This window comes from Carassius auratus, chromosome 10 (assembly GCF_003368295.1).
Source record: "Carassius auratus strain Wakin chromosome 10, ASM336829v1, whole genome shotgun sequence".
Taxonomy (NCBI): Eukaryota; Metazoa; Chordata; class Actinopteri; order Cypriniformes; family Cyprinidae; genus Carassius; species Carassius auratus.
The window spans coordinates 18437985-18465596 of NC_039252.1; the positions used below are offsets into that span (position 1 = coordinate 18437985).

Consider the following 27612-nt stretch of genomic DNA (forward strand, 5'->3'; position numbering starts at 1 on the left):
GTCTACAAAAAAGGCATGGATTCGCTACAGGGGGCACTTATTATCCCCCTACCATGGGAGGGATGTTTTATTACAGATGCGCGCACTTTATTTAACATCTTCTAAACAGTTGACAACACCCGCTTACCCCCATTGAAAGGCTTGGAAGAGCAAGGGCAATTTTTTATATAACTTAAATTGGATTATTCTGAGAACGGTAAGTCACATAGGATGCCTTGAGAGTGAGCAGAACATGGATGAATTTTCATTCTTGAGTGAACTAACCCTTTAATGGTCTTTACTATGGTACTGCACTGTTTAAAGGCTCACGTAAGATCACGTGATTTTTAGCGAAGTCACAACTTTCAAAACTGTAGTATGCAGGATTTGTCTTCTGTAAGTTTTTTTTTAATCTTCTTCTTTCTCTTCGAAAAGACGGAGTTGTTAAACAGCAATACAGTCCGTTGCAAACGCGGTACTTCAGTCCCTTACTCACTATATTTTTTTATATTCCTGTTGAAAATTAAACATGACGTTACTCTAAACAGGGTCAGTCAAAAAATAATGCGCGTCCCCTTTAAACAGCGACTCTTGCGCCGGCTGGAAATGGTCGCTTGCGCAGTCGACTGTGGAATTTACTGAGGAAAAAGAAAACATTAGCTAGCTGCTAACAGTGAAATACACTAACGTTTTAGCCGAACACAGCCAACAAACGAAGACGACTGGAAATGACACATATTAAGGTAGCTAATGAAGCGGAAAGATGTCATAAAAATAATATTCCAGTCACCTGGGTTGTATTTATGTTTGTGTGTGATTAGACGCTAACAGCTAGAAGCTAGTTAGCAGATCGCTAAGGATAACTCAACAGCTAATACAACTTTATGAAAAATAGTAAGTTGACGTAACGTTACTATTTATTTTTGATACTTTGGAGTTATGAAAGCGTTATTATTGTGTGCTGAAACGCTTTGAATGTTGTGCTTTATTAGTTTCTGACAGTGCAGTAGGCAAGTAAGTTACATTATATTCAAATGGATCATTCGAGACTTTATCTTAGATTAATAAGGATGTTGTTATTAATATTGAAATAATAAGCACTAAGTAAACGTTAAACAGTTAACGTTAACGTTAGGTGAATAACGTAATGAACAGCTCTTTCGAAACAAAACTCAAGACAGAAATCCTATATATTTACTATAGTCTGAGTGAATTAATTCAGTATATTTTGTTTGTATTTATAGTTTCCTGGTTAAAATGTATTGCTATATATAATGTTTTTTTTGTCAAATCTTTGATTTGCACTACAGATCTTATGAAATCACACTTCCACTTTTCACTTCACAATAAATCACAGCAAAGTAAACATCCAAAACTGTTATTGTGAATTTAGATGTTTAAAATATTAAATATTACAATTATACAAATCTTCAGATTTAACCCGTTAACTGCCACCTGGCCCCTCGGTGGGACGTCTATGTTTACTTCACTATATTACAATTAAATCCTAATCTAATCATGACAAACTATATATCGTTGGAAAGGTCTAATACTCCTAAATAGATATTTTACCAATCTCTTTTGCTAAAAGTGATGTAGGAAAAGTAATAGTTTAATTTATGGCAAAAGGGCACCTCAAAAACCTACATCATAACAGGAGTCCTGACCTTTGTTGCCTTTTTCTCGATCACACTTTAGAAATCATCAGAAATTATATATCACTTAAAAACATAAATCTAAAAATCAATCCTTTGAAAACCATTTTAAATTCAAAATCATATTACAAAATGTTTTCAGTCATGAATTATAAAAATTGAGGTTTGGATCTTGCACTTTCAAGTATGTTCAAAAATGTGAGTGAATACATATTTTTTCTCCACTTTTTGCTTATTTTTACTGAAGCATTGAGACAACAGCTTGTTTTTTTTTTTTTTATTATTTTGTCTATTATTTTCAGTAACTACCAAGTATTCACTAGTTAGCTTCCTGAGACATAAATTTGTTATATTAATAAAAATGTGTAATTTTTAACTTTCTCTTAACTGCTCCAGTTTCTCTGCAGGGGTAAGTGAGGCGTATCGTACCCCGTCCTAGGATGGACAGCTATTTTAAGGCTGCTGTTTGTGACCTGGACAAGCTTTTGGATGACTTTGAACTCAATGCAGGTTTGATGCTTTTGATTTAATGGTATTTAAGTAATAAATATTAATTTTGCACTTCTCAACTGGTGAGGAGGACACAATTCCTCTATTGATGTAAATTCAACCACTTTTGCCATTCATTTAATTGATAATACGTTCTGTATAATGTGCATGCATCCTATAGTTTATGTATGTAGTTGGTAGTTTTAAAATTATCATTTTATTTGAATATATTTTAAAATTCTGTTTTATTCTTTTGATGACAAAGCTGAATTATCAGCATCATTAGTCTTGAGTGTCACATGATCATTCAGAAATATGCTGATTTGCTGCTAAATTATTATTAATTATTAATTGGTACTCAATTAATAATAGTTGTTCTTAATTTTATCTATTTTGAAAAGCATTTTGCTGCTTCATACTTTCATGGAAAGATGTTAATTAAATTTTTCAGGATTATTTGAATGGAAAGTTCAAAATAACAGCGTTTATTTGAAATAGACATTTTTAGTAACATTATTATTATTATTATTGCATTTTTTTTTATCGTACTTACCCCAAACCTAGGAACACTACTAAGTCATGGTTTTCACAAAAATATGAAGCATTTAGTATTGATATTAATAATAAATGTTTCTTGAGAAATCTGAATATTAGACTGATTTCTGAGGTTCATGTGACACTAAAAACTGAAGTAGTGATGTTTAAAATTCAGCTTTGTATCACAGGAATAAATTACATTTAAAAAATATATTTAAATATAAAAGTTATTTTAAATTACAAAAATATTAACACAATATTTTCAGTATTTTCAATCAAATAAACATCTTGGTGAGCATAAGAGACTTCTTTCAAAATCATCAAAAATAAATATTTATTTTAAACTTTTCACTGGAGAAATCTCATATATTATGTGTTATTCATAATATATAATGTGCAACAATATATATCCTATGTCGTCTTATCTTTATGTGAGTTTTATGGTATCATAACATTTATTCTGGTTGTTTAATTATGGCTGATGTTTTCGTGTTAGCTACATTATAAATTAATATGATGTTTTACTTAATTTTTAGAGGAGCTTGAGAACAAGACCACCACTTTAACAAGCCCTCCTTCTCTGGACGCCACAATCGTTCCTGGTCACCATTTGGACGTTCAGAGCTTCATACCAGAGCAACAAACGGCCTCGCAAACACTCCCAGATGTCAATGCCCTGCACTATGGACCTACATCACAAAGTATTACCTTTAACCAGAAAGATTCTTATTCGAATGAACGGCCGCTCACAGGTGTGGACCTCCTGTCCTCCGTTGATAGCAGAGGCATTAAAAGTTCGGCTCCTCCTTGTCCAGACCGCTCCTTGAAGCCGGTGTGTGATCTGGTGAATGATACGGGTTCTGCAAACCTCCAGCAAGCTGATAGTCAGGAGGACTTTAAAGAACTGGACGTTCCTGAGAAACAAACTAACGAGGAGCTGCTAGTGGATTTCGAGAGTCCTGTAGTCTCTTGTCCAGAAGATGCTTCCAACGCCGGTGAATTACCAAAACATGACTCTGAGGTTAACTACAACTCATTCAGCCTGCTAGATGTCATATTACCGACTGTTAGTGACCCTCATGGATTAAGTAGCATCACTCCTTTGGAGTGCAGTCGAATTGAAAGTCCTGAAGACTCAAACTCCAATGATCAGAACAGTTCTCCATGTGAAGTCTCAGTAAACGAGGAAGTTAGTCATTCAGATCCTCAAGCTACAGATGAAGCTGTTTCAGCAACCAGTAAAGATCACGCTGTGTCGCTCCAGCCGGATTTAACAGATACACAACTACCTGAAGATCTCAGTGTTAAAACTCCAGAGGATCCAGATGGAAGTCCCTCCTTGGAGAAGGAAACTTCACTATCTTGCTTGCCGATGGCTGTCTCTATGTGTGGATCCCTTGTGGCCTCTTTAGATCCACAGGCAGCAGTGATTGAAACCAAAGATGTGGCTGAACTGGAAAAAAAATCAGCGATTCAAGAGGCTGAAGAGTTAATTCTTCCGTTAGAAGAACCCTCAACACCGTTCTCCTCCAATACACCTGATTCCTCACCTGAAGATGAACCTGAGCTTGTCCAAATCATGTCGAACACAGAAAGAGCGACTGCTGTCTCGGGCCATTACCCTGAAAGAAACTTTAAGCGCAATTTGTCACCGACAGAAAAACAGTTTCCTTCTCCGCCCTATTCAGAGAGTCCAAATTACTCCTACGATTTAAGTATCGTGAACGATTACCTTCCTGAAAGCGACCAGACTGTGATGATGGTCACGGACGAGGAGCTGGACGCCTTTCTGATGGGTCAGGGTGTGGAGATCAACTCCGACGCAGAAAAATTCGCAGATGACGGCTTTTCAGAATTGAACGGAAACGTGGAAGGCTTTTTAGACGAGGAGCTGCAGAGCTGCAAAGTTGAGACGTTTGCTTCTCCTGAGAGCGATGGTTCACTTCAATATCTGGAGGAGAGCGAAGGTTCGAACGTTTCTTCCTCATCTCAGGACAGCAGCCCGCTGAGGACAGACGCCACACAAACTATTAGCCATGAAAATGCAACCAGCCCTGTTGAGATTCAGTCAGTTTGCACCCCTCACCAAGAGTCAAATTACGGCGGGGCGAGACCAAAGCAGTTGTCCAACCGAACCGCACGCGCACGGCCTCCATCTGAAAGACACCGGACTGGTCATGGTGAACCCGATGTGTCATGCCTTTCTTCAGAGAATGGCTCACAGGTTTCTCCTTACCAAGATGAAAATAACTGTGAACCCCCTTCTTATCAGCAATATGATACCAGTTACAGCCACGATGAGCTTTCAGAGCCTCCACCGTACCCAGGAGAGAGTCCTGATCCACCAGGACACGAGGCCGAGGATCTGGGGTCAAAGCAGCCTCCGTGGGTCCCGGACTCTGAGGCTCCTAACTGCATGAACTGTGAGCAAAAGTTTACCTTTACCAAGAGGAGACACCATTGCAGAGCATGTGGGAAGGTGAGTTTGTTGTCCCTCAGTGTCAGTACCAACAATTATTTGAAAGATTTTAAATAGTATGGAGTCTTACGATTCATTTTTTAAAAGAAATTAATACTTTTATTTTGAAAGGATGCATTAAAAATGTTTTATTCATCAAAGAATCCTGAAAAATAAAATGCATCAAGTGTTCCACTGAAATAAGATGCACCTGTTTCAGAAAATAATAAATAATAATAAATGTTCATTTAGCAGCAAATCAGCATATTAAAATAGTTTCTGAAGGATCATGTGACACTGAAGACTGGAGGAATGATGCTGAAAATACAGCTTTGATTACAGGAATAAATTACATTATAAAATGCATTCAAAATTCTCCCTGAAATTCGAATAGATATTTTAAATTGTAGTATTTATTTCACAGTATCAATGTTTTTACTGTAATTTGATCAAATAAATGTCTTGTTGAGCAGAAGAGTCTTCTCTCAAAAACATTGACTTTAACATTAACATACAATTTTAACTGTAGTAGATATATATTTGATATTTTGATAAAATACATTGTAATAATAATAATTTGCTGCATTGGTTTTATGTGTATTTTACTGCACTATATGAATGTGAACATGGATGTTTGTAATTGTCTGGTAAAAGAGTCTCTAAAAAAACAACTCAAGATTTAGTGCTAATTAGTGCATGCATATTACTTTTATTGACCACAGCTGCATGTTACAAACTGAACTGAGCGATTTTACCTACATATTATTATAAAACAGTCTAACAAATATATTGTACTTTTTTTTTTTTAATCTCAATGACCCCAAAGTTTTAATGAAATTTTGTATAATTGACCATTGTCCCAGGATGGTGAATTACTTGCTATATTACTCCGTACTCTTTCTCTTCACATAAAAAAATTGTTTAAACACTGATCAATATTTAATGTCCATTAATTATTTCTCAAGTAAGTATCTTCATAATAAGCAATATATGTACAATCAGACAGTCATCATTTCAAAATAAACCCTGTCAGGGTTTATTTTGTATACGTGAACATAATTAGAGTCTTAGTAATGTGTTTGCTTCAGTTCTGAAAGTGACTTTGTAACTTTGTGTAGTAGTTGAGTGTCCCCTGACTTTTGGAGGTGAAAGGCAAATAACCGCAGTGTGAATCAATGAATTAACATGCAGTCAGCTGCGTTGAGGTCTGTGTCATTGTGTTCTCGTTTATTTATAATCACAGGAAAGCCTTAAACCTGTAGCCCGCTGCTTTAGACAGCAGAAGTACTCATTTTATGTATTCATGCGAGGTCTTTTGTTTTATTACGTCATTGTGTGGTTTATTTTTCTCTGGAGGTGCTAAATATAGAGGCAGATTTACTGGGTCAGCAGAATGTATTTTTAGCGTTGATATAGTTTCCCGCTTGAATTGCAGCACTGAGTTTCTGTTTTCAAGACATATTGGGCCAATAGATAAAACGTGCTAAAGGACACCAGAGGGTTTTCTCCAGATTTATGTCGGATGAAGTACTGCGTTTATTCAGTGACTGAGTGAATAATGTTGTCTGCTTTGCAGGTGTACTGTGCAAACTGCTGCAACCGCAAATGCAGACTGAAGTATCTGGATAAAGAGGCCAGGGTTTGTGTCATCTGCCATGCTACCATACAGAAAGGTGAGTGCTAAACCACTTTAATATACTCCCCAGCTGGCTTGATAAAAATGAATTCAATATGTTCCAGTGGATTCAATATACTGTACCTTTAAAACATCCATTACAACAACCAAACATTAAAGGGATAGTACACCCAAACACAACATTTTGCTGAAAATGTCCTCACCAGTTTGTGTCTTCGTTGGAACAGATTTGGAGAAATGTAGCATTGCATCACTTGCTCAGAAATGGATGCTCTGGAGTGAATGGGTGCCGTCAGATTGAGACTCCAAACAGCTGATAGAAACATCACAATAATCCACAAGTCATCCACACCACTCCAGTCCATCAGTAAAGATCTGGGGAATCAAAAGCTGATTCATTTTGATTGACCCATTTATACACTTTGGCCTACATGAACTAAAGCCACAGATGGTTTATATTTAGCTGCTGTTATGTGGTAAACAGAAATTAGATTGATAAAATTAGTTTTTGAGGGAGAACTATTTGAAAGCACTTATTGTATTAGTATTGTGATATTGGCATTAAATCTTTGAAAGAGCTTTGTTTGATTCACATAGTATGCATTAGTTATGTCTGAGAAGTAATTGACTCCAAAGGCCCATTTGCACGTAAAACGATAACAGTAATGAAAACGTTAAAAGAAAAATGTACTGTAAAAATAAATATTAAATTGAAATATAATTAAAAAGATAGTAAACACTGTTACCAACAGGGCACTCAATATTCTGGGAAGTTTTGTGCATTGGGAATCATATTTCTTTTCTTCAAATTAAGCCAAGGTAATACTCATTTTACCGTAACCCAAATCTGCAAGGTTTGTGAAACTAAATATTCATTAGTCATTCAAAGATTTGTTTAAATGAAATAAATGCGTATTTGCTGAATCCTGATGCAAACGAGATAGTATTATAATGTTTGCCTTTCTATTACTAATAATATAAAAGCATTATATCTTTATAATACTTTTTGTATTGTTCTTTTGTATTGTATTTGTTATTGTAACAGTTCTATCTGATTATTAGATCAAACAGAAAAACGTATCGGCAGGACAATGCCAAACATCAGCCGATATATCGGCCTTTGTGATATATCAGTCGACCACGATATGATATGAACTCTGTTCTTTTAAATATAGAACAATTTTAAAAATTTAGAAAATCTATCAGTCTTTATTAGTTCTGAGTTCTGATTACTAAAGGTGCATTTACACAAAAAAACAATAACTATAGCCATAAAGTAAAAAAAACAAAACTCTCTAACTTTAAGAAAACAGTAGCATCCACACAAAAATAAAGCGATAACAACATTGAGAAACAAAATAGTTGGAATCATTTTCAATGATTTCTTTTTCATCTAATGAACGCTAAAAACATTAAATCGCATGTTGACGTCACATTCACAAAACTTTCTAGGAGTAAAGTCTACAATTAGAATAATGTTATTGTTTATGAATGTGGATGCCGATAGAGCTATTATTGTATGTATGTTTTTTTGGTGTAAATCAACAGTATTATGACTGTTTTTTTAACCTTCATACATGTTTTAATGGCTTTTTTATACAATAGTTTAATAATGTACTTTTATTATTTTAATGACATTGATATCCTTAGTTGATGCAATGCTGTCATGATGGTGCTATTTTAGCATTATTATTGTAAATATGAATAAATAGTTTGTGTTTATTTTTGTATCCTCAGATTTAGTTTAGGTTTAATTTATTATTATGTACTCTAATAGTATTTATTAATATTTTGAATTAGCTTTTATTTTTTAATTTTGAATGTTCATGTTTTAGTAATTTTTAATGTAATTTTTATTAGTAAAAAAATATGTATATTTCAGTTTAATTAATTTTAGTAGTATTTTGTTTAATTGCCAAGGGAGCATTTTTAAGTTCTTAATCTCATTAGTGTATTTTATTTCATTCAAGCTTTACCTCTTTTTTTTTTGTTTTTATTTAATTTTTTTAGTTTCAGTCAGCAGTAATAGCACTGGCTCACTTGCGTCCCTTTTAAAACAAACAGATCCCGTATCCTTTTAATTTATGTCCAACTTTTTTGTGGACCAAACATCTGAAGCTCTTTTATTTTTCAAAGGCTGAATTAATGGAGAAGATCAAGGTTTTGGTTTTGTTTTTGCAGGTCTATGGCACAGAGAGCGTGCGGTCCATTTGCACATTAAAAAGGACATTAATGAGTTCTCACAGTGTTTGGTGCAGGGCTGGGTGGAGCCAGGGCTCTGGTGCGTGTCCTTGAGTGTGTGTGTGTGTGTGTTTGGTATAGGACCCACCTGGTGCAGTATTCGTGACACTCTCTCTCATTCACTCTCTGGGTTGAGGAATAGAGACACACACACACACACACACACACACACACACATCTCGTCTTCAGGCGAGGAGGGTTTATCACCACTCTCAGCCATTTAATACGACCTCTGTGCTTGTGTGTGACGGACTGACTGAGCTTGCACTCGTAGCCAGAGACGTTTGCTTGTTCCAGGATAGACGACAACTCAGTGTGAGCTTGCAGAAGTGAGCTGCGCCCCGTCCGGGATGAGAGAGGCTCAAGGATGTTCCCTCCATCTCACTCACTCGCAGACTCTCTCTCGCTTAACAGCAAGGGGGACACTTCCTCCTTCGCTCGGCGCTCACTAACACGATCCTAGGAGACTAGCATGCAAACCATGATTAACCTGGAAGAGAGTTAATTTAGGATGAGGTAAGCTCACTGAACTGAATCGAAATCGAGCCCTCTTGAGGCTCAAACTATAATTGATTGTTTTATTTGGTTAACTCTTAAAGTTTGTAACTTTTTGGCACCGTCTTTAGTGAGTTTCCACATGCTGAAGGACGTTCTGTCCTGCTGGTTCTTGGCTTCATGGTTCCCATCTGTCATCTTGTTGTAGCTGTTTTTACAGGGAGCCAGCATATTCGGCTTCCATGCTTCTAGCTGTTTTGTTTGTGAGTGTCACAGGCAGTGCCAGTGTAGTCAGGTCGATGAGCATCTATGAGACTGTGGCTGCATTGGACATCCTGTTTCTTAAATTTGGTTTGGTGGCTCGTGCCCATCACTTTAATATCAACAGTACTGTGATTGACATAAACCACTCTTGCTCGTAAATGTTTGATTTATTAGAATGTTACTCAGCTGATTGAAGTTTGTACTTTGGACTTTAGTCATCATTTGGTTTACAATACTAGACAATAGACAATTATAACAAAATATTTGAGTGGACTTACTATATATACACTACCATTCAAAAGCTTGGAGTCTTTAAGATGTTTTTCCAAAAAGTGTCTACTGCTCTCCAAGGCTGCATGTATTTGATCAAGCAACATAAAAAAGTTGTACAATTGTGAAATATTATTGCAATTTAAAATAACTTTTTTTTTTATGTGAATATGTTTTTAGATGTAATTTGCTCCAGTCTTCAGTGTTTCATGATCCTTCAGAAATCATTATATTATGCTGCTCAAAAAAACATTTCTGATTATTAGCAATGTTGAAAATATTTCTGTGAACAGTGATGCATTTTATTTTTCCGGATTATTTGATGAATGGAACATTCAAAATAACAGCATTTATTTTAAATGATCTTTTGTGACATTTTAAACATACTGTCGCTTTTGAACAGATATTAAATGCTGTATAAAGGTATTAATTTCTTTAAAAAACAAAATCTTACTCCCCTTATTCTTTTGAATGGTAGTGTATTATAAATATATTTGACATTTGAACTGCTCTTTCGCTGCATTTAAAATGGCACTTCACCCCAAAATTTAAATTTTCATCATTAAAGGGATAGTTCACCCAAAATGTAAGTTTGTTTCTTCATCAGAACACAAACAGAGATTTTTATCTCAAACCATTGCAGTTTGTCAGTAATATAATGGAAGTGCATGGGAATCAAAGCTTTGAAAGTAAAAAAAATGCACAAACAAAACAAAATTAAACTCTGCAGCTCTTGATGATACATTGGCGTGTAAAGACACAAAACGATCAGTCTGTGCAAGAAACTGAACAGTATTTATATTGTTTTTTACCTCTGATTCACACAATGTCCGAACTGTCCTGAGTGCGTCAACAGCCGGCGTGTCATGCATCTTCTTCTTCTTGCTTTACGGCGGATCGCAGACTTATAAGTGCATTACTGCCACCTATCTCTCAAATGGACCATTCACACTCTATCTACAATCTCAGTTAGAAGTGTCAATGGTCCATTTGAGAGATAGATGATGGTAATGCACTTATAAGTCTCATGTTGTTTTATCGAATACAAAAAGCAGAACATTGTCGCTTTTCTTTCCATAAAATATAAACCAGGGGTTATCAATCTCTGAAAAGCACCATAAAAGTAGTTCATATTTGCCAGTGTGCTATTGAAAGTCATCCAGAAGTTAGATGAGTGAGGAACAGATTGAATCGTATTCACTGTGCTGCACTGGAGGGAAGAATTTTCTAAATACGTTTATGGAACTTTTTGTGCTAAAACTCTGTTTATGTGTTCAACAGAATAAAAAAAGAAAGTCATAAAACTTTGAGTAAATGATGTCTGAATTTTTTGCTGAATTTATTTATGTTTGAGTATGTATGTTTGCATAAAACAGAATATTAATTTTAAAATAATTTAAGATCGATACGTATAAGATATTAGATGCTTACATATTAGATTTCTTTCATTACATAAGTCAAGATATGAAGTACTGTATTTTACAAAAGTATTCATTAGCAATTACTTAAATTTTGGGGTCCGATTAACTAAAATTCTGCACAGCCTTTAATGAGAAGCCTAAAATGTACCCACTGTTCCTTTCTCTCTCACTCATTCTCTCTCCCAGCATGACCTTTCATTCACCACACTGTACAGACTGATTTAGGAATGGCTGATTTTGTGTGTTTGTGTGCAGCTCAAGCCCATGAGAGAATGATGAGCCCTACTGGGCCCAGTCCCAATCCCAACATCCCATCAGAGTACTGCTCCACCATACCACCCATGCAGCAGGCCCGCGCCGCCGGCACCCTCAACTCTCCCCCACCCACCGTCATGGTCCCCGTGTCTGTCCTCAAACACCCCGGTAATGACGGTACGCACTGCACTCTGAGCCAGAGTTATAGCTCTCAGTGACGTCCACTTAATAGAATTAGTTCATGAATGAAAGAGTGTCTGCGTCCCAAATTTCCATGCACTACGTATCATATAGTGTACTAGACTAGGTTAGCGTGTTAACTGTACACTACTATGTGAAAGTTTTGGGTCAGGGTGATTTTTACCAAATATTTCCATTCAGCAAGTATGCATTAAATTGATCAAAAGTGGCACATTAGTAGACATTTAAAATGTTTTTTAAAAAAGATTTCCAATAAGTTCTATTCTTTTTAACTTTGAGTTCATAAAAAAATCTGAAAAAATAAAAAGCAGCTCCGTTTCCACAAAAATATGAAGGAGCACAACTGTTTTCAACAGTGATAATAATCAGAAATGTTTCTTGAGCAGCAAATTAGCATGATTTCTGAAGATCATGTGGCACTGAAGACTGGAGGAATGATGCTGAAAATACAGCTGTGCATCACAGGAATAAATTACATTTTACAATGTATTCAAATAAATAAAGGTGATTTTAAATTGTAATAATATTTCACAAATTCTAGTGTATTTTTGATTAAACATTTGACCCAAACCAAAAGCAAACTTTTAAACGGTATTGTAATTGGTGTAAAAAAAATATAGAAAACAGAAAAAATAGTTTCCTCTTCATCACACCAAATATCATGGATATTTTATTTGATACACCTATTTCAAGTCAGTGTTATTTTAGTGTCATTGATATACCGTCTTAGTGTTAAATTTAAAAGTTTTAGTAAATGTGTTTTATTTTCGTCATAGTTGTCTGTATAGTTATTCATTTTATTTAAATTGTAGTTATTTTAGCATTTTTTAAAGTGAAATAAAATAAGAATGCAATGATGCATTGGCAACTAACTGAAATGTTAGATATTTATATACATTTTATTTTCAGTTTAACCTTTTATTTCAAGTAACAAACTTATATATAAATGGTTTAAGTTATATTATTTTAGTTTTAGTTCACAACAATAACCCTGTTTCAAGCCTTATCCTGAAGTTGCCGTTTGTGTTGCTCCATGTGTTCTCGTAGGTTTTCCACGTGAGCAGAAGCATGTGTGGTTTGCTGATGGTATCCTGCCGAACGGTGAGGTCGCAGACACCACCAAACTCTGTGTACAGACCCGGAGATCGTCTCAGGAGTCGAGTCCAGTAACACCAGACCCGCCGGGGGTGAGACGGCTAAATCCTCTTAACTGATGCTGGAGAGAACTGATAATGGCAGCTGAAGTCATTAACTGATCTGCTGTCTTTCAGCCTGATGCTATATTGCCTGGTGAGTGTGATGAGAGCGCAGGAGGAAGTTCTGACAGCGCTGTGGAGGCGAGCCGTCCACCCGTCAGAGGCCCGTGGGACTACGGCCTGCTCTGTGCGGTGGGCAGCTGTGTGCAGAGAGCGGTCAGTCTGGTGCCAGAGGATGATGAAGGTCTGCCTCCTCTGCTCATTACCACAGGAGAGGAGGAAGATGGGGGTGAGCACTTTCAAAGGCTTAAACTAGAGGATAGTCTCATTTCGATTGGGCTCGATAAGTCAACATCAATATTATTCCCAAAAAATGAATGCACTAGTGTTGTCCAAAAAAAAAAAAAAAAAATTGAATATTTGTTGAATTAAAAAAATGAAATAAATCCACATTCGGATGCAAAAAATGTTGCCCCTTATCTGTGGTGCATGAAATGCGACGACGATGTTAAGTGTCATTGCATTTGAATGCTTATGTTATCCTATCCAGTTTGAACCCACTAGATGCGGCGCTGCTACGGTGTTCATTTAATATACTGCAGAAAACGAGAGCATCAGTGTAGAGAAGATGTTGTTTACGTCAAAACTGAAACTAAGCCATTCACACAAATGCATATTTATCACATTTTCTAGAGGGGGATATATCAGCATTGCACTCGCGTCTCGCTCAAGAGACCAGCACGTTTAGATAGCCATGGAAAATTAATGTAAGTTCAACTTTTAAAAAAACATTTCTCAACACTTTATGGCATTTTTTCCCCCATCCCACTGTATCTCATGTTTTAAATTAAGAAAGTAGCCTACTCTTGTGATTGGTTTCCGGTCATTTGTAATAAAGAATGCATATATGCATTGTGCTGTTTTTCTTTAAAAAAATTTTAAGCAACTTTATTATTTATATATATGGTTTATAAACATTATTTTAAACATTATGCACTTTTTTCAAAGATAGTCGTGTTATTTTATTATGCTTTGAAGAAACATAATGTTTTGCTCGATCTGCCCTAAGCCAAAAGCTTTTGTCCTCCTAACTGAAATTATGCCTTTTAAATTGAATTATAATTCAAATTTAGTTTTTCAGCCATTTTGACAGCCCTAATATGCACGATATCGAAAATAAACTCGAACATGAACTCATGTACTTCATCTCTGAGTCAAGCGGTCACTTTTGCCATCCTTTCATAAAAAACTAGTGTCAGATACACACTCAACTCAAAAGTCTTCGCAATGACCAACCAGAATAAAAATATGGTTCAATTTGAGTAAATAATTACAATAATATATCAGTATAATATATTTCTCCTCTCAAAAATAAAAAATAATAATAATACAACAATAAAACTTTACTTTTCATTATCATCATTAATATTATTATTGTTATTTTAAGGATTATTATTGTTATTTTCATCCATGTCTTAATTCGGTATAAAATTTCTGCAGCACTTAATTTGACCAAAAAAAAAGAAAACTTTAACACAAAATAACATTTTTTTTTTGCTGGAAATAAGTAGTTATATTGTTGTTTAAGTTTGAAGAATTTGCCTCTTTACACAACTTTTTTGATGAAACAGAAATGCAAAATTTGGGAAAAAAACATTTATAAATAAAGAATAAAAAGCAGCTAATTCTGTAGTTTAATTCTAAATAATTGAATTATATTCCAATTTCTTCTCGAAGTCTAGCAAATATGTGGAATTCATTTTCTTCTCCAGGAATGGCATGAAATGAATGTTGCATTAAATCAATATTGAATGAAATATTGTGATATTATTTTTTGACAGTATTGGCAAACCCCACTAAACAGGTGTTTTTTAGACATACATTAGACTATTCGATAAGAAATTTTGCATTTCATGCTCTCAGGCTCTATTGCAATGCCAGATGTGTCCACGTATGGCTTTATAGATGACAACAGAATGCTATTTACTTACAGAAGTCAGTTAATATCCTGATTGAGTATAAAATGACAAAGTCTCTTACTACCTTTAACTGAAGCTGCTTCCATCTCGGTAGTTTTTTTGTGACCTCACACGAGTCATTTTGCTGTTGCTGATTCTTGAGGGAGTTGAACTGGTTTTCTGTCTTTGCATTCTAGATGTATTAGTTGAGGAACGTCCTGCTGCTTGCCAAATATTCCTGCTGTTGGAAGAGGGAGGCCCACAACCTCTGACCTTTGTGCTCAATGCCAATTTACTGGTGAACGTCAAGATCGTCACATGTATGTCACGGTGTCTCAATCTGATTAAAATGTGTGATCATGTCCAGCTTGTTCATTTGCCTTCTCTATGTCTGTGTTGTAGATGTTGGGAAGAGGTGCTGGTGCCTGAGCTCTAATGGTCTTCAGGGAGTGGGCCAGAAGGAGCTGGTGTTTATAATCGAGTGTCTCCCAGAGGAGAACAGCCTGCCTAGAGACGTATTCAGTCTGTACATTAGTTTATACCAGGATGCACAGAAAGGTACGTCACACAAAACACTTCACAGTACAGACAAACACATTGTGCTTAGTTGGTTTTGAGATCTTAGGATTTTTGGCTTTTCATGACGTGATGTTTCAGACTAGTTTAAAGAAAAGAAATACAACTTTTTACTTTTGGGTCTCTACATTTAAATTACAATGCATATCTTTAAAAGCTGTTTTCTAAAAAATGACATTTTGCTCGACTTCAGTTGCACTGACATACACCAAACTTTACAGTTTTTATACATTTTATATCTAAAACCATGTTTTTTTTATTTTTCTGGCAGTTTTTTTCTTAAATGATGTACTTCTCAAATTAAAAATAATATCAATAATAATGATAATACAACTTCTGTTACTTTTAATTATTTTTTTTATTAGCATTAGAAGTAATATCATTATTATTATTAAAGAATAACTTACAACTCTTACAATATTTTTTATCCATGTTTTAATTAATACAGTGCCATTTCTGTACTGTAGCACTTTTTGAAAAAAAATAAATAAATAAATAAAAATGCATTTTGGGGGGGTGGATTGTATAGTGTATATATTGTATGTATATATATATATATATATATATATATATATATATATATGTATATGTGTGTGTGTGTGTACACAAACACACATATATTTATGTATTGACTAAATTGTTAAAGTTTCATGAATTTGTCCTAAACAAAAGTTTTGATAATAAAAATCTGTTTCTAGAAATGCATGCAAATTAGTGCATATTTTATTAATTAATGCATAATTTGCATATTTAAACATACCATACCAAAACATGTTTGCGGTTCTTAATGTGTAATCAGTTATCAACTGAAAATGTTTGGTGATATCTGTTAGTTTTGAAATTACTACCCTGTTCATCCATAGTGTCTTGCCTTAAAGGGGAGACAAAAACAGTCATAGTTAGTTTTCATATTCCATTCTCTTTCTGACTTTTAGAAATCAAGATTTTTTTACTGCTGTACTGATAAATTAGTAGCAAAATATTTATACCAGCAGAAATATTTAGTTGTAATGTTTATTTTGTTGCATGATATTTTATCTGTTTAATAAAACCACTAAATATTCAGGATGTAATTGAGTGATATTTATATTGTTTTTTCTTAATTTTCTCACCAAAGGGAAGTTCATCGAGCACCTGGGAAATGTGACGTTCACTGACAGTTTCCTGGGCAGTAAAGATCACGGGGGCGTCCTGTTCTTCACTCCAACCTTTCAGCCGCTGGATGGTCTTGCTCTGCCGCAGGTCTCGTTCCTCTGCGGTGTTTTGATCCAGAAACTAGAGGTTCCCTGGGCTAAAGTGTTTCCCCTCCGACTGCTGCTCGCTCTGGGGGTGCAATACAATGGTGAGCCCTCATTAAAACATCCTTTAGACACTGTTTTTATTCAAATATTGTCAAATAAGAGATATAATATGAGCTCGTAGCACCCTCTCCTCCAGTCTTGTGATGTGGTGTTTATTGTTACAGTGTATCCCTGTACTTTGGTGAGCGTGCGTTTCCGTGACTCAGTTTTTAAAGAGACGGGACACACCATCATGAATCTGCTTACAGTACGTGTTCACATTTATCCCTCAAGTATTGTGAGTGTCATGTGAGTTTGCAATGCATTGTTTAAAAATGTACACTGTTGTTCAAAAGTTTTGGGTCTGTTACAAAGTTCAAAGTTTGACATTATTGCATTGTACATTAATGCAAAGCAGAGATTTCTCAAGAAATTTAAACTGATGCAATGCTCCATTTCTCGAAATCTAATGAAGAAACAAACTCTGAGGGTGTGTACGTTTTCAGCAAATTGTCAATTTAGGCTTTGTAACGCCAAATAATTGTTATCCACCTTCATTCTTGTGATTTGCTGATTCTGACACAGGATCTGAGGAACTACCAGTACAGTTTACCGGTGGTGGAAAATCTGCGCGTGCACATGGAGATGGGCAACAGCTACATCGACATTCCCAAGTCCAGGTTTAATGAGGTCAGAGTTATGTTTGAATTGTGCAGCAGTCAGGCTTCAGTGTTATTGTGTTGTTGAAGGTGTTGTGTTGTTCTGGCTGTTGTAGATGCTGAAGGTGGTGAACTCCTCTAATGAGCACGTGATCAGTTTCGGCGCCTGTTTCAGCACTGAGGCCGATTCTCACCTGGTTTGCCTGCAGAACGAGGATGGAAGCTACCAGACGCAAGCCAACAGTAAACTAGGAAAAACCAGGAGAGGTTCGTTAGTCACTGCTATAGCATATGTTTTCTCTTGAATGTCCTAAAAGGGTTTTATTTTTCAATCAGAAGGACCAACATTTCAATCCTTCTAAGCCATTGTAGTCCAGTAGATATTTTATGCAAAATCTAAATATCAAATGAAAATCAAGGCATGTTTTTCCCAGTGATTTTGACTAAATTAACACAAATAGAATTTTTTTTTTTTTTTTTACTTTACATGAAATGCATTATTCCAATTTACATTTAAAATAACCCATGCTTTTTTATCAGTGTTTTTGACATTAAAAAAACGCAAAGAAAACACGTTTATTTTAATCATATTTATTTATATGCACAAAAATTTTGCACAATACTAGGGCTGTCAAATAAATAAATTTGCATCCCAAATCAAAGTTTGTTTACATAATTTATGCACTGTATACATTTAATTTTATATATATAATATACATATTATTTTACCTACATATATATTTGTGGAAAATAATAAAGGCATGTTTTCCTAATGTTTTGATTGAATTAACATGAAAAAAAGTTTTTAATTGCTTTTGTATGCACAAAAATATTTAGATTATAATTTAATATTAAATTGAAAGTCTTGTCTTGCAACATGCAACTATTTAATATTATCAAAATCTTTAGGAAAACCAAACTTTCAAATGTACTTTGGTCAGCACCAAATGGTTTAGTGTGAAACCACTCTTAAGTTGTTGGTTGTGTAACATTTGTTATGTAATGTGATTAGTGGATGTCTCACCGGACCTCGTCTTTCATTTGCAGTGACTGGAGCTAGTTTTGTGGTTTTTAACGGTGCTCTGAAAGCCTCATCAGGATTCATTGCCAAATCCAGCATTGTGGAAGGTAATGCTATCACACAAATCGCTTTCAAATACTTCCTCCGATCAAAACGTTTAATCATCAAGCTGTCCGTCTTCATCTTTAGACGGGTTAATGGTGCAAATCCCTCCGGAGACCATGGAGGGTTTGCGACAGGCCCTCAGGGACCAGACAGACTTCCAGATCCCGTGTGGAAAGGCAGATTCGGAAGAGACACGGGAAAACGTGAATGTACGCTGGGTGGACTGGACCGCACCTGTCAACACTGGGTACCAGCCATTTATCACGACATTAACACTGTCAAAAGTTTGGAGTATTTAAGATTTATTGAAAGAGGACTCTTATGCATTTATCTGATCAAAATGCGGTTATATTTGTACTATTTTAACATAACGTTTCTATTTTAATATTATATTAAAATGTAATTTATTCCTGTGATCAGAGCTGTATTTTCAGTGTCATGTGATCCTTCAGAAATCATTCTGTTATGCTGATTTCATCAATATTTACAAATAGAAAACAGTTCTTTTTAACTGTGATAATACTTCACTATTTTTATCAAATAAATGCAGCATAGGTGAGCAGAAGAGACTTTAAAAAAGATTTTTGACCAGTAGTGCATGTTCTCACCAGATGCTTGCTTGTGGAGGTTCTGTATGACCAATACTGTACTGAATGATAAATCACTATTGATCTTTTTGGCTGCTGCTGCCAGTGACCTTGAAAAGGTTTTCTGCATTAATTAAGCACCATTTAATATTCATTCTGTGACTGTTAAGATGCTGTGTCAGGTCAAATTTAATTCCCCTAAGACTGTATAACGTATAACGTGTTTGCATGTTTGCAGAGTCACCAGTCCGGTGGATGGCAAGTCTCTAGAAGGAGTGTCCAGTGTCAAGATCCAGCAAGACTCGGAGTTTGAGATGGACGGCCGAAGCATCAGGTGTACTGAGGTGAGTACAGCATGACGTCTGCCAAACAAGGGATTTTACTGATGTCACCTCTGCTCCACGTCGATTTCACAAATGAATGTCCTAACTCCCATCAGGTCTTCTATCTGTTGAAGTCTTCAGACGTCTCTCTGTCTGCCGTCCTCACGTCATCGGCTCAGTTTCAGAGAGAGATCGCCACGGCCAGCTGCGCTGCTCTCTGTCCGCATCTCTCTGTGCTCATGGCCAATGGGTTTAACTCTCTCGCTCTCCGGGTCTCCACCGACTCAGACATGGTAAATTATTTTGGCTGCTAATTTACACAGCAGTGTTGACTAAACAACATCACCTCAGGCTAAAACCTGCTCATTTTATAAGATCAGAATTGTCAACAAACGAGCAGCTCTAAGGGCTTCCTTTGGTTTTTCTATGTTTTTATATATATATATATATATATACACACACACACAGGTGGATCTAAAAAAATTTGAATATCATGGGAAAAATTCTTAATTTTTGAAATTCAAATTTTTTGTTATACTGAATTTTACATTTTCCTAAGCTGCAAGTCATAACCATCAGAATTAAAACAAAAATCTCTTGAAATATTTCCGTTTGTGTGCAGCGAATCTATAATAAGATAGTTTGCTTTTTTAAAATAAAAAAATAAAAAATAAAGAACTTTTCCAAGATATTCACATTTTTTTGAGATGCACGTGTGTGTGTGTGTGTGTGTGTATAGGGTAACACTTTAGAATAATGGTCCATTAGTTCATTCATTAATTAACATGAACAAACAATGATCAATACATTTATTACTGTATTTATTCATCTTTGTTAAGGTTAATGAAAATACAGTTTTTCATTGTTAGTTCATGTTAATTCACAGTGCATGATTTGAATAATGCATTAGTAAATGTTGAAATTAACATCAACTAAAATAGTTAACTAACATTAACTGATGGACCATTATTCTAAAGTGTTACCATACATAATATTGTAAAATTGCACTACTAATATTCATGGCTAGTTTAAGTTGCTCTAAAGATATTAATATTACAAATTTTACATTTTAAAATATAGTAATTGTTCATTTTAGCATTGCAAATATAAAATTTTGCAATTATAATATTTCTAATTTGTTTGATATTTCATGCAATATATTTAATCTAATGTTAAAAATGTGAAACATTTGAAGTGGATCTAAACCTTTCATCAAAGTTGTCTTAAAACCTAAAACCAGAAATGCATTTTGATGAACAGCAAGTTTTTTGATCCACTTCGAGCCTTTTTTAATCCCATTTAAAATCCCAATATTTAGCAGAATCATTGTATTTTTATAGGTTGAGTACCAGGCTGGCTCTGGTGGCCGCCTCCTGCCTCAGAAGTACATGAATGATCTGGACGGGGCTCTAATTCCTGTCATCCACGGAGGAAGCTCCTGCGTCCCTCATCAGGCCATGGACATGGAGTTTTTCTTCTTCATCTCACTGAGCATTTGAACTCTTGAGACTTACAAACTTTCCAGCCACAGGCACCCGTCAGACCAATGAATCACAGACAGATAGACAGACTCCGTATCTGATCTCTGACAAGGTATGGAGAGTTTGATGCATTTTAGAGGAAAAGGGGGCGATCCCTGTATTAGCGATCCTTTAGAATAAAGAAAAAGGTCCTGGATCAGCAACAAAAATAAAAATGTGAGAACTACACTGAAGTTTGCTTCTTCAGTCTTGTTTCCAGGGTCTGATGCTGATCAGTGAATGTTAGTTTGAATGCAAACAGAATTGTTTATGTATGACTACAATGTCAGATATACTGGTAATTATAATCGTTACTTGATTACACACACTGCAACCGAGCATATGAAGTGCTGTTTCTTCAAGTCTATTTTATTCTGTGCTGGAATCTGTTTTTCCCATCCATCATAATTTACCATATGAAGTAGCTTCATGTGGACTTAAGAATCCATATGAACGTTTTATGTACTAATTATTGTACTTTTTTTAAGTACTGCGTCTTCTGATTAGTAATTTTTCTCGATCTGTAAAATACACAGGATGAAATGCGCCTCGGGTTGATTGTTTAAAACATAAAGATGAAATCATCTGCTAATTCGATTAAGCTTTTATTAAGCTTAAATACTATTTTTGGAGCAGACAGTTCATGTGTTGATTGAAAGTGATATTTTTATAGGGTATTGAAATTACAAATTATTATACATTCTGCTATTATAACCCCCAAAAAACGTAATGAAATGCTTGTGAAAACATTGTTTCAAACCAGATATTATATTTACCGGAAAAGTTCAGAGTAAAGGACGATAGGATGATCTCAATGAAATGCTTTGCTTTAACATTTATTTAATTATTTTCACACTACTGCATTAATTAAACAAAAGCTCATTTATTGAGATCTTTAAATGGCTTTATTTTACTATTATTAGTTTATTTTAGTGGACAAGCCCCATCTGTTAACACTATAAATGTGTTGTTGGTGTGTCCAGCCAGGAATTGAAGGATCCTTAGAGCTTTAAATGTTGGCCTAATATCAACACATCTGAACACTTTCAATGATTTTTAATAAATCAATAAAAATGTCAACCCACAATAATGCGAATCAACAAGGCTGACAAATGTCCTCAATATACTCCAGGCATTAAAATATCTTTAACTGTTTGACAGATTGAAGAATTATGAAATATGCCGGATGGCGTTTCTGAATTAAGTAGCTATTTTATAAATGCAATAACCTTGAGTTCTTTCTCTAGGCTGTGATCCTATAATTTTACCTTGAGCTTAAAATGTACCTCAACCCTGCAAAACAAAGCTTTTTTTTTTCCTCAAATGAATTCTGATTATATTAATGTCAAGTTTATGAAATCATTACTTTTTAAAGGCTGCAGCTTAACAAAACCTAAATTCATTAACTTGCCAAATGCACTTTTATTGTGGTTCGTGAAAGCAAATTACAGGGCGAGTGATTGTTTCTTATTTTTTCTTCAGTTTTTCTTCATGGTGATAAAACAGACCATAAGCAGTGATGAATCTGTTTATTTGATACATTGACTGGTATATTAAAATAATCTGAAGGCTTCTATAATTCTGTCACAAACCAAATATAAATGTACTTAAGATACACATGATTATTGTGGAAGGATTGAGCATTTTATAGACATCTCAGATCCTTATTTGGGCTTTGTGGAATATTTTGGGAGTTAAATTACTTTCTCACTGTTACTGATCAATTAAATCATCAGTATTTTTATGCTTTACAAAAAGCTGTTGAAATTTACCAGTTTGCGTAATGTATATCTATTTATTCATGAAAACCAGATTTATTTGATGAATGATCTGGTATGGGACCTAAGGATGTTCTTCAAAACAACATTCATTTCTAATATGTATCTCATGTAGAATAAAACTTTTATAAGTATGCAAATGCCTTGTCTCGTGCTCGTTTATGATATGTTTCTAACAGACTTTTGTTTTGCCATTTAGATGAAGTGAGGTTTTGTAAATGGGCAAGGGATTTGCTGCAAACTTACTGCTCGCATTATAGTTCTAAGTGTTTTAGTTTTGTAAAGACTTTGTGAACATTAAACATGGCACACAAGCAAAGGTATGTTCCATACACAATGACTCAAAACGTATTTTGAATTAATTTGTATGTTGGCAAGATGAATTTCTGTGCCAGTAATGTCTTAACTTTGAATTGAACCTACAGGTCCTTTAAATGTTTTTGCATTCTGTTTTCTTAGCTATAGATGCTTTATCCACATTTATTGTTCCAATAGAGCTTGAGGAACTACGTCACTGCGCATTGCATTCTGGGTAGTCGCGGCCATTTTTGAGGACACGCTTATCAGTAAAAGTGAAAGTGACATGACATACAGATCAAATGTAAGATTACATAAAAAGAAAAACTCAACAAGGAAGCAAAGATGCCGTATTTAGAAAAAAATCAAGACAATCAACGAACTCCATCTGTACGAACACAAAGAGTTGTCGGATGATCTTAAAGAGCTGCCGCTCGTAACCTTCCCCAATGTGTTTTCTAACCTTGTTTGTAGTGTCAGAGCGTACACCTCTGATCAGTTTAAAAATGATAAATCTCTCGAGTCTCACCTGCAATTTACAAATGGATTGGTGCAGAACCTACACATTTTCCGCGTCAACGAGCGAGTTACAGACCCCTTTACTTTTTAATATGCGTTATTGTAAACTGTACAAATTAACCTCAGTGCGTTATGATGTACAAATAAAGAGATACAGAATTAATCAATTTTGCCGTTTATTACTCTAACAGGTGGTATGCAATATGCATAACACTGATAATGCAAGAGATGTGGTTCATGCATAGGTAATGTAAGAGGGGCTGATGACCATAGGAGGAAACTTCCGTCTCTTGAGAATGGGTCCGTCGAAATAATGCAGGCATACACATTAACTGGAACTCTACTGTCTTTTATTTGACAGAGCTCAGGATTGAACTTTAACTCACAGCTCGCGTTACAGACTTGTTCTCCCTTGACAACTAGTGCGCATGTCCTCGCGCCAATTCACTGCGCATGTCATCGCGCCAACCTGTCATTCACGTCACATACATAAACCAATCAGATAATCCTACTTGTATAACAATTTACACATAATATAAATAATCAAAATAAATCTCACATTTTTCCCCCCTTAGCAAAAGAAATGTCCTCATTTCAAATATACCAAAAAATAAATCTCACATTATGAAAGGTCACAGTTAACATAAGAAATATAACATGCCATATCACAATGTCAAACAGAGTCCCACTATTGTACAAAATTTTTTATCACCTTGTATTTCTGCCTTTTTTTTCTTAAACCTCCTCTCCATCACAGCTCTTTGAGCAGACAAAGAAGTTACCTAGTATGAAAATGCAAGTGTTTGTACATTGTAAAACAGCAAACTTCAAACCAATAACAAAAGTACAATTTATGCACAATTTTTATTCATTCATTTATTTTAACAAGAAAACTTCCTAGGCCTTTTAATAACACGCCCTGAACGAGTGACTACACATTTTGACAAAGGTTCACCACCTACTGAGGAGGTATGTTCAACCAACTGAGGTGGCTGCTGCACAGCACGAGGAACTTGCGCTATGCGACCTGAAGGCCTACGTACATGAGGAACAGAAGAGAGTACAGGAGCCTCCTTTTCACCAACCCACAGCCCTCCTGAAGTCAAAGGGATTGACCCAGATAAAGCTGTGTAAAATGGTTTCAACTCCTGAACCCTTTCGTCCTTATCTTGACCATCCCATGCAGCAGTAAGTGCTGGTTCTGTCCACTTAGACCTGTAGGGCTTCAAACGTTCATAGTGAACTACCTTAGGTTCTGCCTTTACATTTTTCACATTCAGCACTGTGTAAAGAATACCTGCCATGTCCACCGTGAGCACCCGATATGGTCCTGTCCATTTTGGCTCAAGTTTCTTCCTCTGTGTGGTTGGATCATTCATCCACACCAGATCACCCATTTTAAAGGGTCTGAATTTCTCATACCTATTAAAGTAGTACTCACGCTTAAGTCTCTGATCTGCACTAGTGTTAAGCACTTCTCGAAACACAGTTTCCATACGTTTGACTAGAGCTGAACCATAAGTCTGCGGAGTGTTTACGGCTCCATCTGATGGAGAATCAAGGTACATGTGTGCTGGTAAACGAGGTTCACGACCATGGGCCAAGAAGAACGGCGAGTACCCGGTACTAGAATGAGGTGTAGCATTAAATGACAGTACAACTGCAGATAAGTACTGGTCCCATTCACCACCACTCTGAAAAAGAACCTTTGCTAACTGATCCTTCAATGTTCTATTGAACCGTTCTACCATTCCGTTACCACGAGGGTGGTAAGGTGTAGTTCTCTTTTTACTAATGTTCAATCTCTTACAGATGTCCTGCAAAATCTCAGACTCAAACTGACGTCCCTGATCAGAGAACAATTCCTCTGGAACACCGTGTTCAGGTATGTACCGGTCACACAACAACCGTGCCACTGTACTGGCTGTTTGGTCCACCATAGGATATGCGTTGACGTATTTTGTAAAGTGATCTTGCACCACCAACACATACCTGTTACCGCAGGAAGTGACAGGCAGTTCTGTGATATCAGTACACACAAACTGAAAAGGTCGTACAGTACTAATAGACTGAAGAGGTGCCCTTCGCTGAGGAACAGGCTTTTTCCGAGATTCACAAGCTTCACACGACTCACAATGCTGTTCAATGGCACTTCTCATTCCTGGCCAAAAACACAAACTCTGAGCTCTCTTCAGCGTACGTTCAGCACTGTAGTGTCCAGAACAGGGATCACCATGCAAATAGTGTAATGTGTCCTGAATAAGAACATCAGGAATGACCACCTGATAAGTTTGAGGTTTACCTGGAGCACTACAGGCTGTACGACACAAGACTCCACCCTTCAACACCATACGGGGAACCTGCCACCAAAGTTGTCTCAATTTCCCCTTTACTTGTCTAAGATTGGGCCTCTTATGATTTTCCACCCAACTAGAGACCTGAGAGAGCAAAGCATCTGTTTTCTGATAGTATTCAATGTCCTTGTCCTCCTCACCCAAAGACGTACACAGCATCTGCACAGTAGACTCAGACAAACCATCATTGCTTTCACATTCGGTCAGACAAATTTGTGACTCGACCTTAGGCTGAATTTCTGTACCATTTACACCAACAAAATCATCAGTCTGAGAAGTGAGGGGCAAGTAATCTGTTTGAATAGATACTGTCTGTGTGAGAGGTGTTGGAGTCGTGGATGAATCTACAGGAATACGAGACATAGCATCCGCATTAGTGTGGCTCTTGCCATCTTTGTGGATGATCACCCATTCATACGGATCAAGCTCCATAGCCCACCGACCTCTACGTCCCGTGGGATCAATATCAAATTTCAATTTTCTCAGGCCAACAAGAGGTTTGTGATCGGTGACTATTGTAAAAGGGCTGTTACTCAAGTAATGACGGAAATGTCTGGATGACCAAACAATTGCCCACAGTTCTTTGTCATAAGTGGACCATTTTCGTTCAGTCGAGGTAAGTACATGACTAGCGTATGCAACAACTCGCTCCCTACCATCTTGAGTTTGAGACAGGACAGCACCAATAGCTAGATTAGACGCATCTGTACTCAATGTAAACGGCTGATCAAAATGAGGGAATGCCATGACAAGCGGAGATGTCAGAGCATCTTTTAGGTGCTGAAAGGCTAGTGAACACTCATCGGTCCACTCAAAACGCACATCTTTGTGGGTTAGTCGGTGTAAAGATTGAGCCTTAAAGGCATAATCTCGCACGAAACGCCTATAATAGCTACACAAGCCCAAAAATGCTCGCACCTCAGTAGCTGATTTAGGAGTTGGCCAATCTCTTACTTTCTCACTATGAGCTGGATCAAGAGACAGCCCATCCTTTGAGACAACATGACCCATGTACGTTACAGATGCCTCGCAAAAATGACACTTTGCAGGGTTAAGTTTGAGACCTGCTTCCCTGAACCTGGTCAAGATGTCTGTGAGGTTTGTCATGTGATCCTCAAAATCTTTACCCATACAAATGATGTCATCCAAATAAATGACACACTTTGTCCAATGCAGCCCTCTAAGGACTAGCTCCATTAGCCTTTGAAACGTGGGCGGACTATTTTTCAGGCCCATAGGCATCACTTTAAAATGATACAAGCCATCTCCTGTGGTAAAGGCTGTCTTTTTCCTGTCATTTGGATCTAATTCCACCTGCCAATAACCCGAAGACATGTCCATTAGTGATCGACCGATATTGATTTTTTATAACCGATACCGATTATTTGCATGTTTATGTACCCGATAACCGATATGCAGAACCGATATTTATTTACTGTTATACTTGGGTTTCTGACAATTATTACAACACAAATGAGCTGAAAAAAAAAAACATTTTATTTATAACAATCACTCCCTCCTTGCATACAAAAAGAAAA

General features: G+C 36.1%; 1 protein-coding gene across 7 annotated transcripts; it reads left to right on the forward strand.

Moving 5' to 3' along the window:
* The first annotated feature begins 309 nt into the window (after window positions 1-309).
* Window positions 310-23044, forward strand: LOC113110166 (zinc finger FYVE domain-containing protein 16-like). 7 transcript variants are annotated; one of them, XM_026274200.1, is made up of 18 exons: window positions 310-375; window positions 2031-2144; window positions 3197-5139; window positions 6695-6791; window positions 11701-11877; window positions 12949-13088; window positions 13173-13386; window positions 15253-15375; window positions 15458-15613; window positions 16749-16973; window positions 17097-17179; window positions 17497-17601; window positions 17687-17837; window positions 18618-18698; window positions 18781-18943; window positions 19522-19627; window positions 19723-19899; window positions 20947-23044. In XM_026274200.1, the coding sequence occupies exons 2-18, from the start codon at window positions 2075-2077 to the stop codon at window positions 21103-21105; spliced, it is 4170 nt and encodes a 1389-aa protein (XP_026129985.1). In that variant the 5' UTR covers window positions 310-375; window positions 2031-2074; the 3' UTR covers window positions 21106-23044. The 7 variants fall into 7 exon arrangements, with proteins under 7 accessions (XP_026129985.1, XP_026129989.1, XP_026129986.1 ...); XM_026274201.1 differs by lacking the exon at window positions 310-375 and adding an exon at window positions 460-722 and having other exon boundaries at window positions 2042-2144; XM_026274198.1 differs by lacking the exon at window positions 310-375 and adding an exon at window positions 461-722.
* The last annotated feature ends 4568 nt before the right edge of the window (window positions 23045-27612 follow it).